We start from the raw sequence: 17,744 nt of genomic DNA, 5'->3' as shown, positions 1-17,744 counted from the left end.
AACAGTAGGCCGTTGTTAATCATTGCTGACTCAAAGCCATTCCACCGTCTAGTTCAGGTCAAGATCTATTGAATCAAAAATTCCTCCGGTGATTCACTGACTGATCATCGAGAGTGTGAGTTAAGAGTGAGGGTATAAGGTCATACAACATCTTATTTTCTTTAGACACTGATTAATATTTATGTCATCACTCTTTGACTCAAGCATATAGCCGGGACAATGCTGAGACGGGTTCAACTTGTATTGCCAGTGATGCAAATGGTGGTTTCGGAGCGTCATTGTTTCAGCTGTGGTTTAGTTAATATGTAATTCTTAGGATTCAGTGGGACTGCTGTCGAATGGTGTCTCTCTTGTCAATCATTTGCCATGAATTTCAGCAAGGAATTTCAGTTATAGCTACTGTGCAGACAATTAGAAAAACTTGATTATACGGTTATTACCCTTTATGGCTTTAAATATGTTTTATATAGTGTCACAGTTAAGCTTTGATACTTAATGTAAAACCTATAACAATCTAGATACTGTTTAAAAGCCTGTACAGCTTATGTCGGCTGGATGATTACCAGTTCTCTCCAGTATTCAAGTGGTATAAAATGTACTGACTGAATCTATAGTGACACATTTAAAACAACAGGGCTTAATAATATCACATTGAGTTTGAGCTGAAGATTAAATGTCTAAATTCTGGTTGTGCTTCTGAAACATCCCCAACAGAGACTATACACTGCTGTGGAAAGTCCACCATATTGTATTTGTTGACATGAAGCCACCTGATCTTTAACACTGATAACCCCGCAGTGCACGTTTTTTAAAGAGACGTATTCTTCCTGTGAGCTGTAACAGCAGATGCCTGCCTGACAAAGCTCTGATTGTCGGTGCTCAGCTCAGTGTGAAAGGAGCATCTCCGCGTGCCCGCTCAGCTGCTGAGCAAACGGATCTGTCTCCGCTGTGGGCCGCAGCGAGCGTTCACATGCAGGCCTCGCTGCAGCCATGTGCAGGGCAGCTCCACACCAGCATCCTCTCACAATAACCCCACGTCTACGCTTTCTGCCAAGAGTAATACACTTCCTGCAAGCTGTGTTGTATTTATTTACATGGACCTCGCTACAGTTGAAATCTCAGGTGCACCCTGTGCGTCCGAGCGTGGAGAACATCCTCCATCTTTAAGCAAAACAAGGTATAGACGTAATTGACCCATGCAGCAGGTTTCCTGCTGGAAGTCAAGGTTCTGCACTGATGTAAAACCTGTGGCACTCCGTAATCATGTCCATACACAGCCAGGGTTTAACTACACTCTGGAGGGGAGACAGAGGGCTTAAGTGGATTTTATTTCAAGGTTCTCTTTCAGGGGAAATTGGCAGCACAGGCCTGAATTCCGATTCTCCTCGTATGAGCAATACGTTTGGTTTGAATTATTTAGCGGCCGACTTGTTGATTGTAGCTTTAAATAACAATTTTACTCACCATGATAAAGCTAAAGAATTTTTAACTGTGTGACACATGAAGGGCCCTTTAACCAGTACATAGATTCATCCAATCAGCAGGCAGTGAATCAAATTTAATTTATAATTGCTCAGAACTTTAAACCTGAAATGGCTCCTGTAAAAGCAGTGCTCAGCTCTGACCTGTGCAACAGCCTCTTATTTCTTTTGAACACATTCAAAGAACAATGGAAATGGAGCTTGGAATTCAATATTCTTTTCTTTTGTACAGAATTAAGCTTTAATGGTTTATAACGATGCTCTGGAGCTCTGATTCCTTTGCCAACCAAAAAATCTAAAGGGCTGAACTCATGCGAACCAGATGTATCGGCACAATTTATCTATTGTTGTGTTTAAAGGCCTGCAGCTGGGCTGGTGCTAAAGATTCCTCTACCACTCTTCTGCCTTGTGCTCACCAGGAGGAGTGGGTGGTGATATATCTGTAGATGAATGGATCCAATCCAGACGCTGCTGAAGATATGAAGACATCACCCCACCCAAGTGGTTCCACCACGACACCAATGCGCTCTCAGCACCTTTTGCTCATCTTCAGCAGCACCTCTTTAGACACTGTGATGAAGGGACCTGTGTGAGTCAGCGCGGCCGCACTTCAGTTTGGAAGAAGTGTCTCTTTTCAAAAAGTAAATCCACCCACAAAAGCAAATATTCGCATGTTGATTCTTTAGTGATGTATAGCTGAGTCCAGGAGCGGCGGAGAAGTAAAGAGACAGACTGTGGTGATGATGTCATGAGACAAATCCTGCAGCTGCTCATGTGGACAGTAAATAACGGAACCATAATGGTTCTATTCACAGGAGTAAGTCTGCTCTACATTCAAATATAACTCAACCTGAAAGACAAGAAGTGCATCAAAAGTACTACTACTCAAATCAATCAGTCCCTATTTCTGTCAATTGAACCACCTGATGATATCATCAGTTAGTGTCTTCCGGTTCTAATATCCCTTTTAGGTCACACAGTCTGTTCAAAACTCACTGGGCTTGAAAGTGGATGTAAAGGTCAGTTGGAACTTGTTGTTGGAGCTTATTTAATTCAGATTTATGATGCTCCCCTCCTGTGTCAGGACTGTATTCACTCCCCTCTTACCCCCGCAGGCAACAGTCATACCCTCTGCTCCCACCAGAGCCGGCACAGGGATTTTGTTTTTGGAGACTGACCCTTCTCTGCATGTTTCAAGAGCACATGCACCGCTCGAGATGTATGCTCCTGGAGGACCACATGACATGTTCAAAGGTGCCACCCATCTGTCACTTAAAAGAGCGCTGTCCTCAAAGCTCAATAGAGACAGAGGTTATAAACAAATGGTTCACAAATGATGTGGGTCCGGTCAGACAGACTGGACAGAGCTTGTTGTTTCTGTGGGGATCCCCACTGTGAACTACGGCAGCTCTCACAGAGGGGACACCGGAGGGTGATGGGATTCTCACATGGCCACTCTGAGGCTGTGACTGGTCAAACAGTTCTTGCCCTGTCAGATCTCTGGCCACATAATGATCTTATTATTTGTCAATAATCCGCTGGCAGCCGAGCTCCGCTCAGCATTTAGCTGGAGATAATAGGCAAAAGACTGTGTTATAGTTAAGGTTCACTGATTGTTTCCATAAAAACTGCTTTTATGATGGCTGTTAATCAAACTGCTGGTTTTGATTGGGACATTATCTATGGTCAGATGGCCTAACTTGGAAATTGAGAGCAGGCTGAATAGTCAGAAATGAACATACCTCATCAGAGAGTTAATGTTTTATTAATTTATCCTTGTGGTTAGAATATTTCTTCTGTTCTTTGTGGAATGAGAGTTTGGCATCAAAACTGAACCAGGTTCAGAACATACCATTTTCTTTATTGTGTTTGTCTCCCTTTCAAGTCACCTTGAAACATTTAAAACAGTCAGGAAATCATCCCAGTGCTGCACTGTTCGTTCCAGACCAGTTTAGTTTTATCTGCACCCTGCTCAGACCATGGGATAATTTTCCAGGGGCATAATAGTAACCCTGCACCCATTCAGACTCAGATCCTCATGGGTGAAAGTTGAGTGTCCTGACTCCCCCCTCTACCCCCAGCGAGCCTCCAGATTCATGATAATGGCTCGATCCTCTGGAGATTGGGGAACAATGGCCCAGTGCTTTGAGCCCGAGGACTCATTCCTCCCAAATATGAACGCTGTGTTCATTCGGAGCAGAACTAACTCCACTCTTCAACCAGCTAATCGAGAAATGTTAATTTTTGGGGGAGATTTTAACTATGACACAAATTTTGCAACACAAAACATGTGACATAAAGCTGCACACAAGGCAGGTCCTATATCTGCATTTACGTTTTGGGTTTTTGAAACATTATTGTGTTTCTAAATCATCGAATATATTTGATCTATTTACTAACTTAAAGTAATTTGATAATACCCTCACATGTGGCTCTCTCTGAGGTTCCTACGTTCTTTTTACCCTGTCAAACGTTTTTTTTTAGTAGTTTTTCCTTACTCTAGTTGAGGGTTAAGGGCAGAGGATGTCCCACCTTGTAAAAGCCCTATGAGACAAATCGTGATTTGTGAATATGGGCTATACGAATAAAATTTGATTGATTGATTGAATACTCCAAACCACATCTGGGTTAAACAACTGAGTGTCATACAAAGATTATAATAATACTTTTGGTTTTTTACCTGTAAAGGTTTTTCCTATTAATAAAACAGCACATCTTTACAGAGCTTTTTAAAAACACCATGTCACAAGCTGATTGCATTGACAGAGTAACGTTATCTCCGGGGAGGCTGTTTCGGATCCTACATGTGGATTATCTATCATAGCTTAACTCTGATTCTGCTGTCGTGTGACATGAGTTATTTCATTATCATGAACTCCAGCGGTCGTCTCATCCCCCGCCTCACCTCCCTCTGAAGGTGTCCTCCCTCCTCTTTGCTGAAGGTGAGACATGAGGATCAAGGGGCTGCGTGTTGATCCTAGCTCAGGAATGGAGAGCCTGTGTGTAAAACCGTTTGTCTGCAGACGGGCCCAGTCCTGCTTGAAGCTCCTCGACTCCCACACACGCTCCGACCTGTGCCCATTCACAGTTGAGTGCCATGTAAAACACATGGAGTGTCTCTGGATCCACCAACACGGCCCCACTACAAATAAGATGCATGTACGTATGGGGCTATCATAGTCTGTAGAAGTCACTGCAGTGGACCCTGTTTGGCAAACAGATTTAGACACAGGATCCGGGTGTTCCCAGAGGAAGAGAGCTTGTTGTGGTCTGTAAATGTGTCTGCTCCAGAGACAGCATGACAACACCTGATCTGCTGCTCCCAGTGGAGCAGCCTGCAGAGCACGAGGCCAGCCATGTTAGCTATACCAGTTGCAAGGTCAAGGTCTGGACAACAGCTCACTATTGCCTTTGTCTCAGTGCTGGAGGTGCTGCAGAGTCTCAGGGAAACTATACCTTTCCTTCCCACAGCTGGCTCGGAAACGTATCACTTACAGTGTGGTTAATATTTGAGGAAATCAGCCGGTGCAGGAGAACTGCACTGTGTAACATCAAGGAAGTTTTATCTGATTTGATTTTAAAGAACGTACAATGTTTGTGAGTGTCCATGTGTGTACCACAAAACCATGCCACACAGTATTATATATAATAATTCATATATATAATCATGTACATTTATTGTAACTTTAATAAAGAAATCACATTGTTTAATAAAATAAGTTTTGTTTCATTGCGAATTCAGAACATCATTTTCCTTTCAAATTAAATTTTCTGGGCTGTTTAAAATGTAATCAAATAGCACATTATATTTGACTGCGGGTTATGATAGAATGGGCGTGTGATGAACATCACTTCTGAGGGCATTTTCCTCACAGACAAAGGACCATGCAGATCCACCACAGCTGAATTCCTGTATTGAAATTTGCTGGCCGTTCTCTTTTGGTCGGCCTTAGCGCACAGAAAACAAGAAAATAAAAAAGTTACACGAAAACAACTGAGTGATAAACCTGGTTTCTACATGGATTTTATATTAACTTTAGTGGAATTACTAAATTATTATTTCCCTCAAAATAAAATGTTTGAAATTAATATATACACTGCATTTGGTAAATTGAGTTTGAAGCACAAATGTTGGCCACTTTTATGTTTGCATATCATCATAATGTATATTACATATTTGGAATAAAATATAAAATAATTTTAAACATGTGAATGTTATATCACTGAAACGGATTTGATCATCCCGAGAGACGTTACATTTTTTAGTTTCAGCGATTGTGTAAAACAAAGGAGAAACATGGCATTTTGCTGTTGAAAAACTGTAAACCAAAGGTACATTTCACAAAGACACAGGTGAGTTATTTTATACTAGTACCATCCTCATCTGACTCCAATTTAACATCCTATAGTCTGCATATTCTTTACAAAATAATTGGTGACATGAGACTGTAAGGTTAATCATTTTAAGGTCGCTACTAAAGTGTCCTGTGGGACCTGGAGGAATGTTTAAATGAGTAGATGATAATGACACCAGGGGAACTATATGAATGCCTTTAAAATAAGGTCAGTGCGGACTATTCATCATCACCGACACACAGTAACTCACTTCGGCTCCCTGTGGGAATATCACTGGACTTTTTGCCGAGCACCTTACAGTGAGATATCAATCCAACGCGCAGTGTTTCCGAGTGGCTGCGCTCTGGTCCCGGTGCAGGGAGCTTTCTTATGTTAATGCAGGTCTGACATCAGCAGTGAGATCAAAGTAGGGCAGGGGTACTTTAGAGCCGAGGCTGCCCCCACTCACATTCACTCACTCACACTCCTCTGCTCTCAGCTCACACTCTCCCTCTCTCTCTCACACACACTCACACCATGCGTACCTGTCCGGAGCTACTCTACCACCCCGTGCTGGATTTTACTCATGCGTCAGGCTGACAACAACACTCTCAAAGGATATATCACTCCTTTCTTTTCCTCCTCGTCGATTTATTGAGCGCTGAGAAGTGACCGGCACCGCAGGAAAGGTGAGTGGAAACTTGTTCTGCTGCACGGAGGAGAAAGTCAGAGCGCGCCGGCTGCTGCTCCACCGGCTGGAGCCTGGCTTTTACGCACAATGGATGCGTTTAGAGTGCGGGGTTATTCAGTGAATGCAAAGCTGATTGCTTTGTTTGGAGACACGGTCCGTCTCCGGAGGTGTGACTGGAAAAAGAATATGGAAAGAAAGTTAACAAAGATCGGACTAAGATAGGAGAAGTGGTGTGAGCTGCCTTGAATCCGGTGCCCACTACATGTATAATAATACATTATCTTAACTTTATGTTTCTGTATATTATAATATCACCACTCGGGTGATTCCTATGAGGTATTGTAAGGATAGGGACATTTATTTATAACATTATGATTAGGCTGCTAATAAAAGATCCTTGTTAGTTACATCCGTGCTGATGTTTAGGAAGTGTGATGTGTCCTGTTTTACCCAGCTTATCTGTGGCTGCTGACAGACACGTCGGTCGATGTGTGAGTCTGTCTCTCTCTATCTTGTCGGGGGAAACTGGAGCTGCCATTTATGAAGATACCAGTGTAAATTCAAGCACTAGAGGCCGTGACTGATTTAAACAGATCTGAAAGTCAAACTGTAGAAATGTTCAGGAAAACAATGTAAGCTGTATTATGAGGTAGAGTCTTTATTGTTTTTACGCACAGGTCCGACTAGTGTAGTGGATGAAAAGCAGTTGTAACACACAATAGTATAGTGGTGAGTTTCAGTCAGCTCATTTCAATAATTAATCGCAGGGATTTAACACACTTTCGGGTGTGTCTCCTCCTATCAGCGTCGAGCTGATGAAAAGGCGCATTATCTGCCCCCTGCGGTTTTTACGCGCTCTTCAAAGACGCACAGCTCCGAGCTGATCAGATACAGGGTCTGTGATGCGCTGCCCCTGTCCTCTGACTGCAGATCACTGCTGATCTCTGCTGACGCCTCCGACTCTTTACCTTTATCCAAGTGGAGCAGAGGTGACACCAACCGTGGGTGAAATAGGTGTATAAAAATAAAGCCGCTTGGACCGTGTTATAGGCCGTGAATGTGTTACTCTCTATAGGATATAAGGCAAATAGTTTATCCAATGTGGAACTAACTATAACTGAAAAAGTTAAATAGGAAAGTGAGTATTGCGAAGATTTAGGAGACCCCTCTTAATATTTAGGATGTGACTTTGTCTTAAGGGTTACATTGCAATTGTCTTCTCACTTCTGTTTATTGGCATTCAGCAGAAAGCTGAACTGTTACTGTATCATCCAGATTTTTCTTAAAATATAAATAATCAACAATTAAACAATTTCCGTCTTTTTTCCGTCATTATTCAATGTGAGAAATAATCAGGGAGTGTTCACGGTGAATAAAATGATCACTCTTTAATGTTTTTCTCCTTCACTTCCCATGTTCACATTTGATCTGTTTTGAAATTATCTCTGCAACATCTAAAACCTGTGAGGTTTTGAAACTCACTGTGCCTCAGTTTACCTCAGCGCATCCAGTAAAAACACTGAGAATCTGAAGCTGGGTCGCTCTTGCACGGCCAAAGTCACTGACCATGTTTAATGTATTTATTACAGGGTTTAGAGGAGGAGGCCGTGCCATGAGCGCTGACTTTTGAGTCTCAACCGAGGAGCCCAACAAACCATTTGTATTTTCTTGTCTCGTGTGAACTGGAGCCACAGTCCAACCATGAGGAGCAGCTCTCATGTCCTGCCTCTCAGTGTGCTCACACTTCTGCTGCTGTCTCAGGTCTGCTCGGGCATCAAATGGCTGTAAGTATTCTCGCCGGTTCCCTTCTTCCACCTTTACACTACTCAAACCATTTCACAACATGTTGTCCTGCTGTCATGTGGCCCTCTGTGGCATTTTTCAGTGTTTTATGGCACTAAGGGCCCATGGCAGATTGACATAGGCATTCCTCAGGTTGCTTCTGGTTAAGGGAAAGGGTTGTGTATACATCTATCTGATGGAGGAGACTGTAGATTAGCAGGCAGATCTTCACCCTATGAATGTTTTACTCTTTGTTTAATTAACTTCACTAACAGAAGATGTTTCAGTCGTAAGATCTCAGGCAGAATTGACCTCCTGCTGTATAAAAGTAAACAGATAAGAACAGAAAATAAGACGAGCAGGCGTCATGGTGCCGCAGACAGCGCCAGTGATGTCACCGCTCTCTGTGTGCAGTCTGGTCAGGCCTCACATCAATGTAAATATGGTGGCTGCAGAAGGAAGCTATGACACAAGGGTTGATTGCTCATGCTGAACACCGCACTGTTTTTATGGTACAAGCAAAAGTAAGCGATAATTTGCGCAATAATTTTGGAAAGTACGTAAGGTTGCCAAGTTGCTATTTCGGAATTTTGGTTAGTTTTAACTGAAGGTTTTTTTGTGTTCTTTTAAACCCTTGGAGGTCTCCCTCACAATCTGCATGTTCTGTTCCTTATTTCTTTATCTGATCATTTTGTGTGTGCATCTTATGTCCGATCACTGTGAAATCACGACTTTCTGGACCGTCTTTACCTCAACCATGCATGACGCCTCATCAGCCTGAGTGATGCACGGAAGACTTAAGCAGATGTCCCATGCGCGCAGGGATGGCCTGTGCTAAATCTAAGCGAGAAGTCTTACAGTTCTGATGATGCCGAGCGGCGCAATGCAAAACAGATGCAGTTGTAAACACCTGTGAGTGCTGGGTTACCTCAAGCCCCGTGGAGTCGCAGCTTATCGTTGGGCACAGAGTGGCGGCCCCTCGGCCCCTAATGCAGAACAGGCCAGGGTGCACTGGTTCTCACGAACTCTCAGCAGAGTGCAGGACGCAGAAAGTAGAGATCAGAGCTAACCGGCTCGGCTTGTGGTTTCTCTATTAAGTTAATCCCCAATAAATTTGAACGGTTTGAATCAAATCAAATGTGAGCAGCCTTTAATAGTGTAAACACATGATTCGTGTCAAACTGAGGCCACAGAGGAAGATGCTTCCTGTGGTGGAAAACGTGAGGCATCTATGTATTGTTTCATCGGACTGTGGATCAAAACTTGGAGTTTTTTTTTAATACATATATTTTTTTATCTTGAGGCCATTTCTATGCTTTAACAAAAGGAAGCCCTCTGCCAAGAAGGTGTCATTTATATTTTATGAATCCACAGCTGATGTTCCCTTGGGAGTTTCTCTTTGATAAGATGGTTCTTTTCTGTGATTCGGGCCAAGATATGTGCCTGTTTGAAACATTATCTGTTCCGATTCCTTAAGTGTTTGTCCAAAGCTGATGCGTCTCACAGGCTTGAAGAATGTGCACAGATGAAACTCAAATCACTAACACACCTCTGTAAATACAACTCACAGCACGCTGTGAATGTAACAGTTTCACAACACATAAAACGAAGAACATGTGATTAAGCAATTATCACCCCTGCAAGTAAGAAGACTATATATATTGTTGAACTCAAACTGACCTATTCCCATGTGTTGTTATCTCATGCAGAGCACTGTCGCACGCTCCCACATCTTTACACATCAACCAGACCCAACACTGTAAGTTGCTGCCCGGCATGGTGTCCTCCCAGGCTCAGCTGTGCCGCAGCAACCTGGAGCTCATGCAGACCATCATCCAAGCGGCCCGCGAAGTCAAGAAAACGTGTCAGAAGACCTTTGCGGATATGCGTTGGAACTGCTCCTCCATCGATATCCCATCCGATTCCCCAAAGTATCGTCCAGACCTTGAACGAGGTACGGTCATAAACAGTTTGGAATGATAGTGTATTGTGTCAAAAGAGCCACTCCAGTTCTTTTTGTTCCACAAGAGTCTTGTGTTTATGCTCCCGCTCGACATTCAGTGAACAGGCAGGGTCACTGAGTCCTGCTTTGCGGTGCAGTTTACAGTGAATTGTGTCTGTGCTCCGACGCCACAATAACATTTCTTGAAATTTATTAAAACCCAGCTGCCTTCTAAAGAATTTAGATACTTACAGAATCGTGCCCTTTTCTAAGTTTATTTCTGGTTTTACGATGACATGTGGCCTCAATGTTCCGTTTATTCCAACATTTCTTCCTGAGGAGCCGTCACCAGGGATTTGTTCTGAAGCTGTTATTTGAGAATACCCCCTTTCACTACCTGCGTGTATTCTGGGTGATTTAATAATAGGCTTGTTATTCCTGAAATCTAAAGCATCCCTGCATCTGACCACACACCTCTTTGCGCCGCAGTCTGACTCTGTTGCCTGAAGGACGTTGAATGAGCTGGAGTCAGTTTGCTGGGGGAGCCGTGCAGAGAGATGACGTAGCTGCCCTTTGCCAAATGAACAGTCTGCTCTGAACAGGAAAAGGCTCATCTCTGTCCCGGCACGGCTTTGATCTAACCAGCCCTCGGTCATACTTGATTTCTTCCTTTACTTTGAATTGCTCCCTGGTCTTTAACATGTGTGCTTTCAGTGTAGCATCGCACCACCAGTTACTTTGGTGTTCACTCTGCATTACAGCACGGGCAGTGATGGACTGGGTTTGATCGGCTTTGTTCGGGAAGTCCGATTTCTTCGATTGAGACAGTAGAAAAGCTGAGGGGGCGATTTAAAAATTACAATAGATGGACAACAGAAATGTAGATTCTAGCATCCTCTCCATCTAAATAAATCCAATCTGAATCTACAAATATTATTCTACTAATTATAAATAGTAGAGTTGAATTTATCCATTGATCAACTGCAAAAGAGAAACCAGCAACTATTGATCAAACACAGATAAAGAACACAAATAGCCTCGTTGCATATTCCAGCTTCTAAATTGTGTGGATTTGTTACTTTTACTTGAAAGTACAGTTCTGCCACATAGCCAACGCTGTTACCTGATGTGCAGCTCCCTAGAAATGTAGCTACATGTCAGTGTAAAGCAGCCAGCGCCAACTGTGATTGGTCCACTTGGCAGCTTGTCTCACCCGTTGCTCAGTGGCTGGACGAGCACAGATCACCTCTCCCTCCCTTTGACCTCTAGACATAAGGGGCCACAATTTACACAGAGAGACCGATACAATGTCCAAAATCCATGTCCAATTCCTGATTCAGCAATATGAACATTAAAGTCATTCCTTGTTCACTGTTAACTCAATTGCTTTGGGCAAAGACACAAATCATTAAATGTTTTTTAAAAACTTTCCTTCTTCAAGCACATTGTGTACTTCAAAAACGCAAACCCTTACAAGATAATGTCTTTATAAATGGTCATATTTTTAGTTTGTACTGTTGTTAACTCAGTAGTTTTTTTTTAATGACTACTGACAGTAGTCCAATCAGATTTCAGTTAGGGCCAGTGCCCCATTAAATGGATTGAATTGTTGCAGGCCCATGGCTGACAAAAAACCTGGAAACCTTTTGCGCCGTAATAACTCTGAGGTCTGTTCTTTCAGGGACGAGAGAGTCTGCGTTTGTCTACGCCCTCTCTGCTGCGACCATCAGCCACACCATAGCGCGGGCCTGCACTTCCGGAGACCTGCGACTGTGCTCCTGTGGTCCCATCCCAGCAGAGATCCCTGAGCCTGGCTATCGCTGGGGAGGCTGTGGCGACAACCTGCACTACGGCTTGATCATGGGCTCCAAGTTCTCTGATGCTCCCATGAAGATGAAGCGCCCAGGCTCCCATGCCAACAAACTGATGCACCTGCACAACAGTGAGGTCGGCAGACAGGTGAGAGTTTTCAGCATAAGAAAAGGGGGAAAATGCAAACACATTGTTTCCTTTGAAATGTCTCAAATTGAATTATATTTATGTCGGTTTTAGATACACTGCTTGTACTGTATCTTAGATGTACACACTGTGAGCCTTGACTAACCCTGAGTCGTCTGTCCTCATATAAAGGTACTGAGAGAGGCTCTGGTGATGAAATGTAAATGTCATGGGGTGTCCGGCTCCTGCTCCATAAGAACCTGCTGGAGAGGCCTGCAAGACCTGAGGGAGATCGCCATGGACCTGAAGACCAAGTACCTGTCTGCCACCAAAGTGGTCCACAGGCCGACGGGGACACGCAAGCAGCTGGTACCTAAAGATATCGACATCAGGCCGGTGAGGGACAACGAGCTGGTCTACCTGCAGAGCTCCCCGGACTTCTGCGCCAAAAATGATAAGCTAGGCTCTATCGGCACACAGGACAGGTGAGACCGTCACATCAACTGTGTTTCACCATGAGTGCATTTTTTTTTTGTGTTAATGATAGTACTCTGTTGTTTGGGGGTTTGATTTGCTGGCACGAATCCCATTGGTGACAGACTCATGCAGCTGAAAAACAGGAAATGACCAATCCTGGATGTCTGCTCATCCAGGATGTTGACTCTAGTGAAGTGCCGCTTTGCGTGGTGGCACCGTTTAGTTTGCAGACTGGCTGATAACAACCAGTGGCCCCTGAGAGTGCTCCGTCTGTGGCTTGTCTGAGCATGTGTCAGGGAAAAGGCCACTGTGACTAGAGTGTTTGTCCTGGTATCTGAAACAATGACTAATGAAGTTATTCTTAGGGCTGAGTGCACCAGAGCTGATATTGATTGGAGAGGGCCACACAAATGGGGAAACAGTTAATAGTCCCCGAAGATAAAGCAAACATACTTACACCACTCAGATCCAGTGTGTGGTCTGTGAGAAGGTAGTAGGCAGTAAGTCAGCCCTTTGTCAAAGGGTCAGAATATATACTTGCTTTTAATTACGTGTAAACAGAGGGTTGCTTCGCGTATCCTGCGTCTGTTTGTTTATTAGGGTGGGCACGTCCTCAGAAATGAATGTGACACATATGCAAGATGCAATACCACCACGTAAAGCTGTGAGTCCATGACAGGTTCAGTGGACATGTTATCATTGAGGGAAAGGCGGAGAGGTTTGGAGAGAAGCTGTATGACCAGGTCCAGAATCATCCATTTACAAGTTGGCGATTGTTGTGCTTCCTGTCTTGATTTCGTCATTTGCCAAATGTTAATCTCCTCGAGTGTCGCCATCTTTGTTTATATTTAATACACGCAAATCCAGAAGTGGACCAAACATCAGTCTAAGTCGAAGATTATAGAGCAGATCACTCTTCAGGTTATAGGTTCTATGGAGTGCTCTCTAATGTAATACTCAAATAGTATGCTCTGCTTTCCTAAGCAAGTACATGAACAATAACGTGAACAACGCTGTTGACAACGTGTAACGTGGTTTAACAGTTAGATCATTGTGGGACTAAGGGTCTGCCTCATGGTGAGATTTAACATCAGCTGCCTGCAGTCGTAGTTGTGTAAGCCAGCTTCTAAATTGTGTGGATTTGTCACTTTAACTTGCACTGTGAAGGCTAATTTAAACTGCGCTGTACTTATTTTTAGACTGGCAAGAAGGTACAGCTCTTTCACGTAGCTGACTCTACAATGAACTCCAGTAAATGGCACGTGGTGGTCTTATATGTTGTAAATGCCATGCATCGTGTGGCTGGCTACATCATGTGTCCCACAAGCTGAGGCCGCTCTACAGATAACCAGGAGACATGCCTCATGTCAGGGACACTCACTGAGCCTGATAACGCTTACAGCCATGCACAGTCTGCAACCTTTTGCCAAATGACGAGACACCCATCATGACATAAAAGTGTGATGCTGGTGTTTTGGTTTGAGTAAATGTGAGTGTGTGTGTGTGTGTGTGGGTAGGTTTCGATGTCGTGCTCTGCTGTCCTGTTTTTGGTCTAATGAGAGTATGTGGAGCAGGGAAAGTGAATTTTAGCAGCAGTTTCTGATGAACAAAGTTTGATCAGTTGTGCAACAAGGAGATCTCATGGCCCTGGGGAGGGAAGTTTGTCCGTTAGTCCTAAATTACATTATTGGGTCTCTGCTTCTATAGCGGTAGATGTGAACTACAGAATATACAGTCCCAACCGGCTGCTCAGTTTCTAGCACAGCAGTGACATAACAAGTTGTTGCTCCTGATAAACCTCGACTGTGTGGGAGTTTCTGTCTATTTTCAAGCTCTCAGCAATGTCATAAACCTGTCGCACACCCAGTCCCTCCTCCTCCTCCTCCACCTCCTCACTCCCACAGGGGCCGTCGGCTCAGCATCGCTCTCAACACACTGGTCATTAACACTCTGCCATCGTAAAACAATGCAATTATGTGAAGAGGGCAAGCTAAAGAGAGGGAGGGCAGCCTTGTGCATTCAGTGTGATTTATGGTGGGGCTATTCTCTGCTCATTTAAGATGCCCCGGGCTTCTGGAACGAGAGGTTCCATAGCGTCCACTGGCCAAAGACGGCGAGACAAAAAGCGCATGAATGAAAAACATGTTTGGAGGAAGGAGTGCACGAAAGGTTAAGGCATGCCGGTCGGTCGAGCACTTTTAAAGGACCATTGTGGGTCTCTCTATAGATGGTTCAAAATGTTTCAAAGCTAAGCTGTAAAGTTCATTGTGTGAGGCAGGAAACATGTTGGCGCCCACGTCTTATTTAATATCTTCTTTTTCTGTGCCACTTTCAGGCAGTGCAACAAAACATCCCTCGGAAGCGACAGCTGTGACCTGATGTGCTGCGGCCGTGGCTACAACCCGTACAGCGAGAAGCTGGTGGAGCGCTGCCACTGCAAGTACCACTGGTGCTGCTACGTGACCTGCAAGAAGTGCGAGCGGATCGTGGAGCGATACGTCTGCAAATGATTCCGTGCCGCTGACGGCTACACCATCAGTCCTCTGCATGTACTCAGCCACCCGGGGGCAAGCAGATTAACCGAAGCACTACCAATTCCGAGAAGGCTCGATCCGGCCTTCATCTTCAGCATGTGTATCTCACCGAACAAGTCGTCTATTCTTGTCAGTATCATTTTTGTATTGAATCTCCGAGCTGCCAGTCGGGCTTGCAAACTTTCTCGCTTCACAAACCTGGATGTGGAGAGTGTGGCGTCAGCATCAGAGCGCCTGCGTGAAGACCGCCGTCCTCCTGGGTTCTTCTTCTTTAGTTTTTTCATTTTAATGATCATAAAATCCCAACCAGGGATATTGAAAGTCTATTTTATTCTATCTCTATTAAAAAGAAATAATATTGGATTTTTTGCTGGAGGAGAGGACTTGGTGTTTTTTCGACACTCGACCAAGACTAATGTTTGACTTTCCATTCCACGGGATTCGAAGGGTTCTGATGGAACCATGTGGTACTTTTTAGGTACTATCAAATCTTTTTCCTCTGCAGAGAAATGGACTATTGAGGGAAAAGAGAACACAAAGGGAACTTCAATTACTTTTCAATCATGGATTTTTTTTTATGGTTGATGTTTTTGGACTCTGACCGTGGGTCCTGTGTGGGAATCCTGACACGCCTGCATCCCTGTGGATTGAGAGAGGACTTTTAAGAACTTTGTGAAATGTTGCATTTTTCTCCTCTATGTCTGACTGACGTCAGTTCAAAAATATATTCTATTTTTTAGAGCATAAGAGCTGAACTCATGGATTTTGTAAACCACTTCTGTGTGGATGTACATACTGTTATTTTGTATACTGAAATAAAGAGTATTTATAAAATAATTAAATGATCTTCACCATGATCTTTACATTGGATAGCGCATGTTTTTTGTCCTTTTCCTTTAAGAATGTATTATAAAGCTCTTCTTACAGGACCTATTACCTCTACAGCTAATTATTTTCTAAGTAACATTAAATATAATTCACAGCCTTATAAAATAGCAGTTTACCACCACAGTGACTGTAAATCAGCTCAGCGCAGTCAGTAATGACTTGCAGGGTTCAGCCCGTTCTCTGAATCCCCCAAACCCTGGGAAAGTGTTTGTTTGGACATTCCACCTCCTCACAAAGGCCATCACAAAGGGTGTTTTGTCACTCCTAGCCCGGCTTCACCTCTCCAACATTCATCTGTCTGAGAGCCAGACCTCCAGTGGACAAACATCAAATAAAAAAAAAGAAGCAGAGATCTAATTTATTTAGAACATAAAGCCAGACTGTGGGTCTGTCAGAGGGAACAGACTTGGCGCTGTGATGAACCGAGATATTACCCTCTGACCAGCCTTGTGTTGGCTAAAGTGGTTCTCATGATTTTACACCGACAGAAATAGCTGTGGAAGATATAGGCCCCATGCTGTGAGCTCACATGATAAATCGCAGCGCCGAGCCGCACACTCACTGGAGCTGTAACACTTCTTGACCCGAGCCTGTGGACGCACACACAGAAACTGCCAAAACAACCACACACACTAAAACTCGGGCTGTTACCACGAGTCGCTCAGACATTTTGTGATGCTGGGCTGGTCTCACAGTTGACCTTTTCATCCAACTTTATATTTGGATACAGACTTAGGTTATGCAGAGTGGATTAGGCTCATCCATTTCAGATAATGAGGAGACTCCAGCATGAAAGCCAAGATGCAAGATATACAAACTTTAACGCTTTAGTGTTCTACCTAGACGATGCACGACTTTGGGAAGTAAATGAAACAGGACATCTAAGTCTTCTGGTCCATGCCTGTTGTTGTTCAGTGCCAGTTCGAAAGCTGGAGCAGTGGGATAGGATGGTCGGGGTTCGGAGGAAGAGGGGATCTGCTGTGTGCAGGTGAGCGGGGGTCTGTCCGTCCACAGCCTCGAGGACTCCTCAGTCACTGGCATTCCTCAGCCTGGCAGTTGGGATCAATAGGGTGTCCGTTTGTGTGCGAGTGTGTGTGTGTGTGTGTGTGTGTGTATATATACAAGAGTCCACACACTGCTGTCTGTCAGTGAGTTCACTGCTGTAGAAGCCTGACCTGCTGATTGAGGACGTGCACACTGTCTCATAGCAGAGCACGAGGATGGGAAAAGTACTTCTGAGGACAGCAGAGTCGTATTAGTGTTTCTGAGTGTGTTGGAGAATCGTGTAAAGCAGGGCGGATTCTCGTCTTAGCTCATTTGGTATGTGCTGTAAAAAGACGTGCTTAAATGCGTATTTAAAACCCATCAAATACTCTATGGAATGTCTTAAGCACTCTTGAAAGAAGGGTCTGACAATGAGGGAATCAGGTGAACTCTTGACCCTCTAAAGTGCCGAGCTAAGACCAACGGTATGTCTCACAAAATGATCGTTATTTTCATTTACTGGCAATTCAGTCTCGTCTAAGAGTTCACTAACGTTAAGAAATTGTTCAAAAAGGTAAATGTTTAATTTAAATTGAGAAATGTGTTGCCACACACCAAAGCCACGTGAAAAAATCCCAACCAAAAGCAAAACATGACATTAGTAATTTCAGGAGTCATTTCATCATGCCTGT

General features: G+C 43.8%; 1 protein-coding gene across 1 annotated transcript; it reads left to right on the top strand.

The window, feature by feature from the left end:
- The first annotated feature begins 6,254 nt into the window (after positions 1–6,254).
- wnt11 (wingless-type MMTV integration site family, member 11) lies at positions 6,255–16,016 on the top strand. The gene is made up of 6 exons (XM_053441432.1): positions 6,255–6,505; positions 8,097–8,291; positions 9,999–10,243; positions 11,913–12,190; positions 12,362–12,654; positions 14,982–16,016. Exons 2-6 carry the CDS (start codon positions 8,209–8,211, stop codon positions 15,154–15,156), a joined length of 1,074 nt encoding a protein of 357 aa, XP_053297407.1. The 5' UTR covers positions 6,255–6,505; positions 8,097–8,208; the 3' UTR covers positions 15,157–16,016.
- The last annotated feature ends 1,728 nt before the right edge of the window (positions 16,017–17,744 follow it).

Source organism: Pleuronectes platessa, chromosome 15, assembly GCF_947347685.1.
Source record: "Pleuronectes platessa chromosome 15, fPlePla1.1, whole genome shotgun sequence".
In the NCBI taxonomy this organism is placed as follows: domain Eukaryota; kingdom Metazoa; phylum Chordata; class Actinopteri; order Pleuronectiformes; family Pleuronectidae; genus Pleuronectes; species Pleuronectes platessa.
The sequence above is the reverse complement of the archived record's forward strand: the minus strand, read 5'-3'. Positions and strand labels throughout refer to the sequence as shown.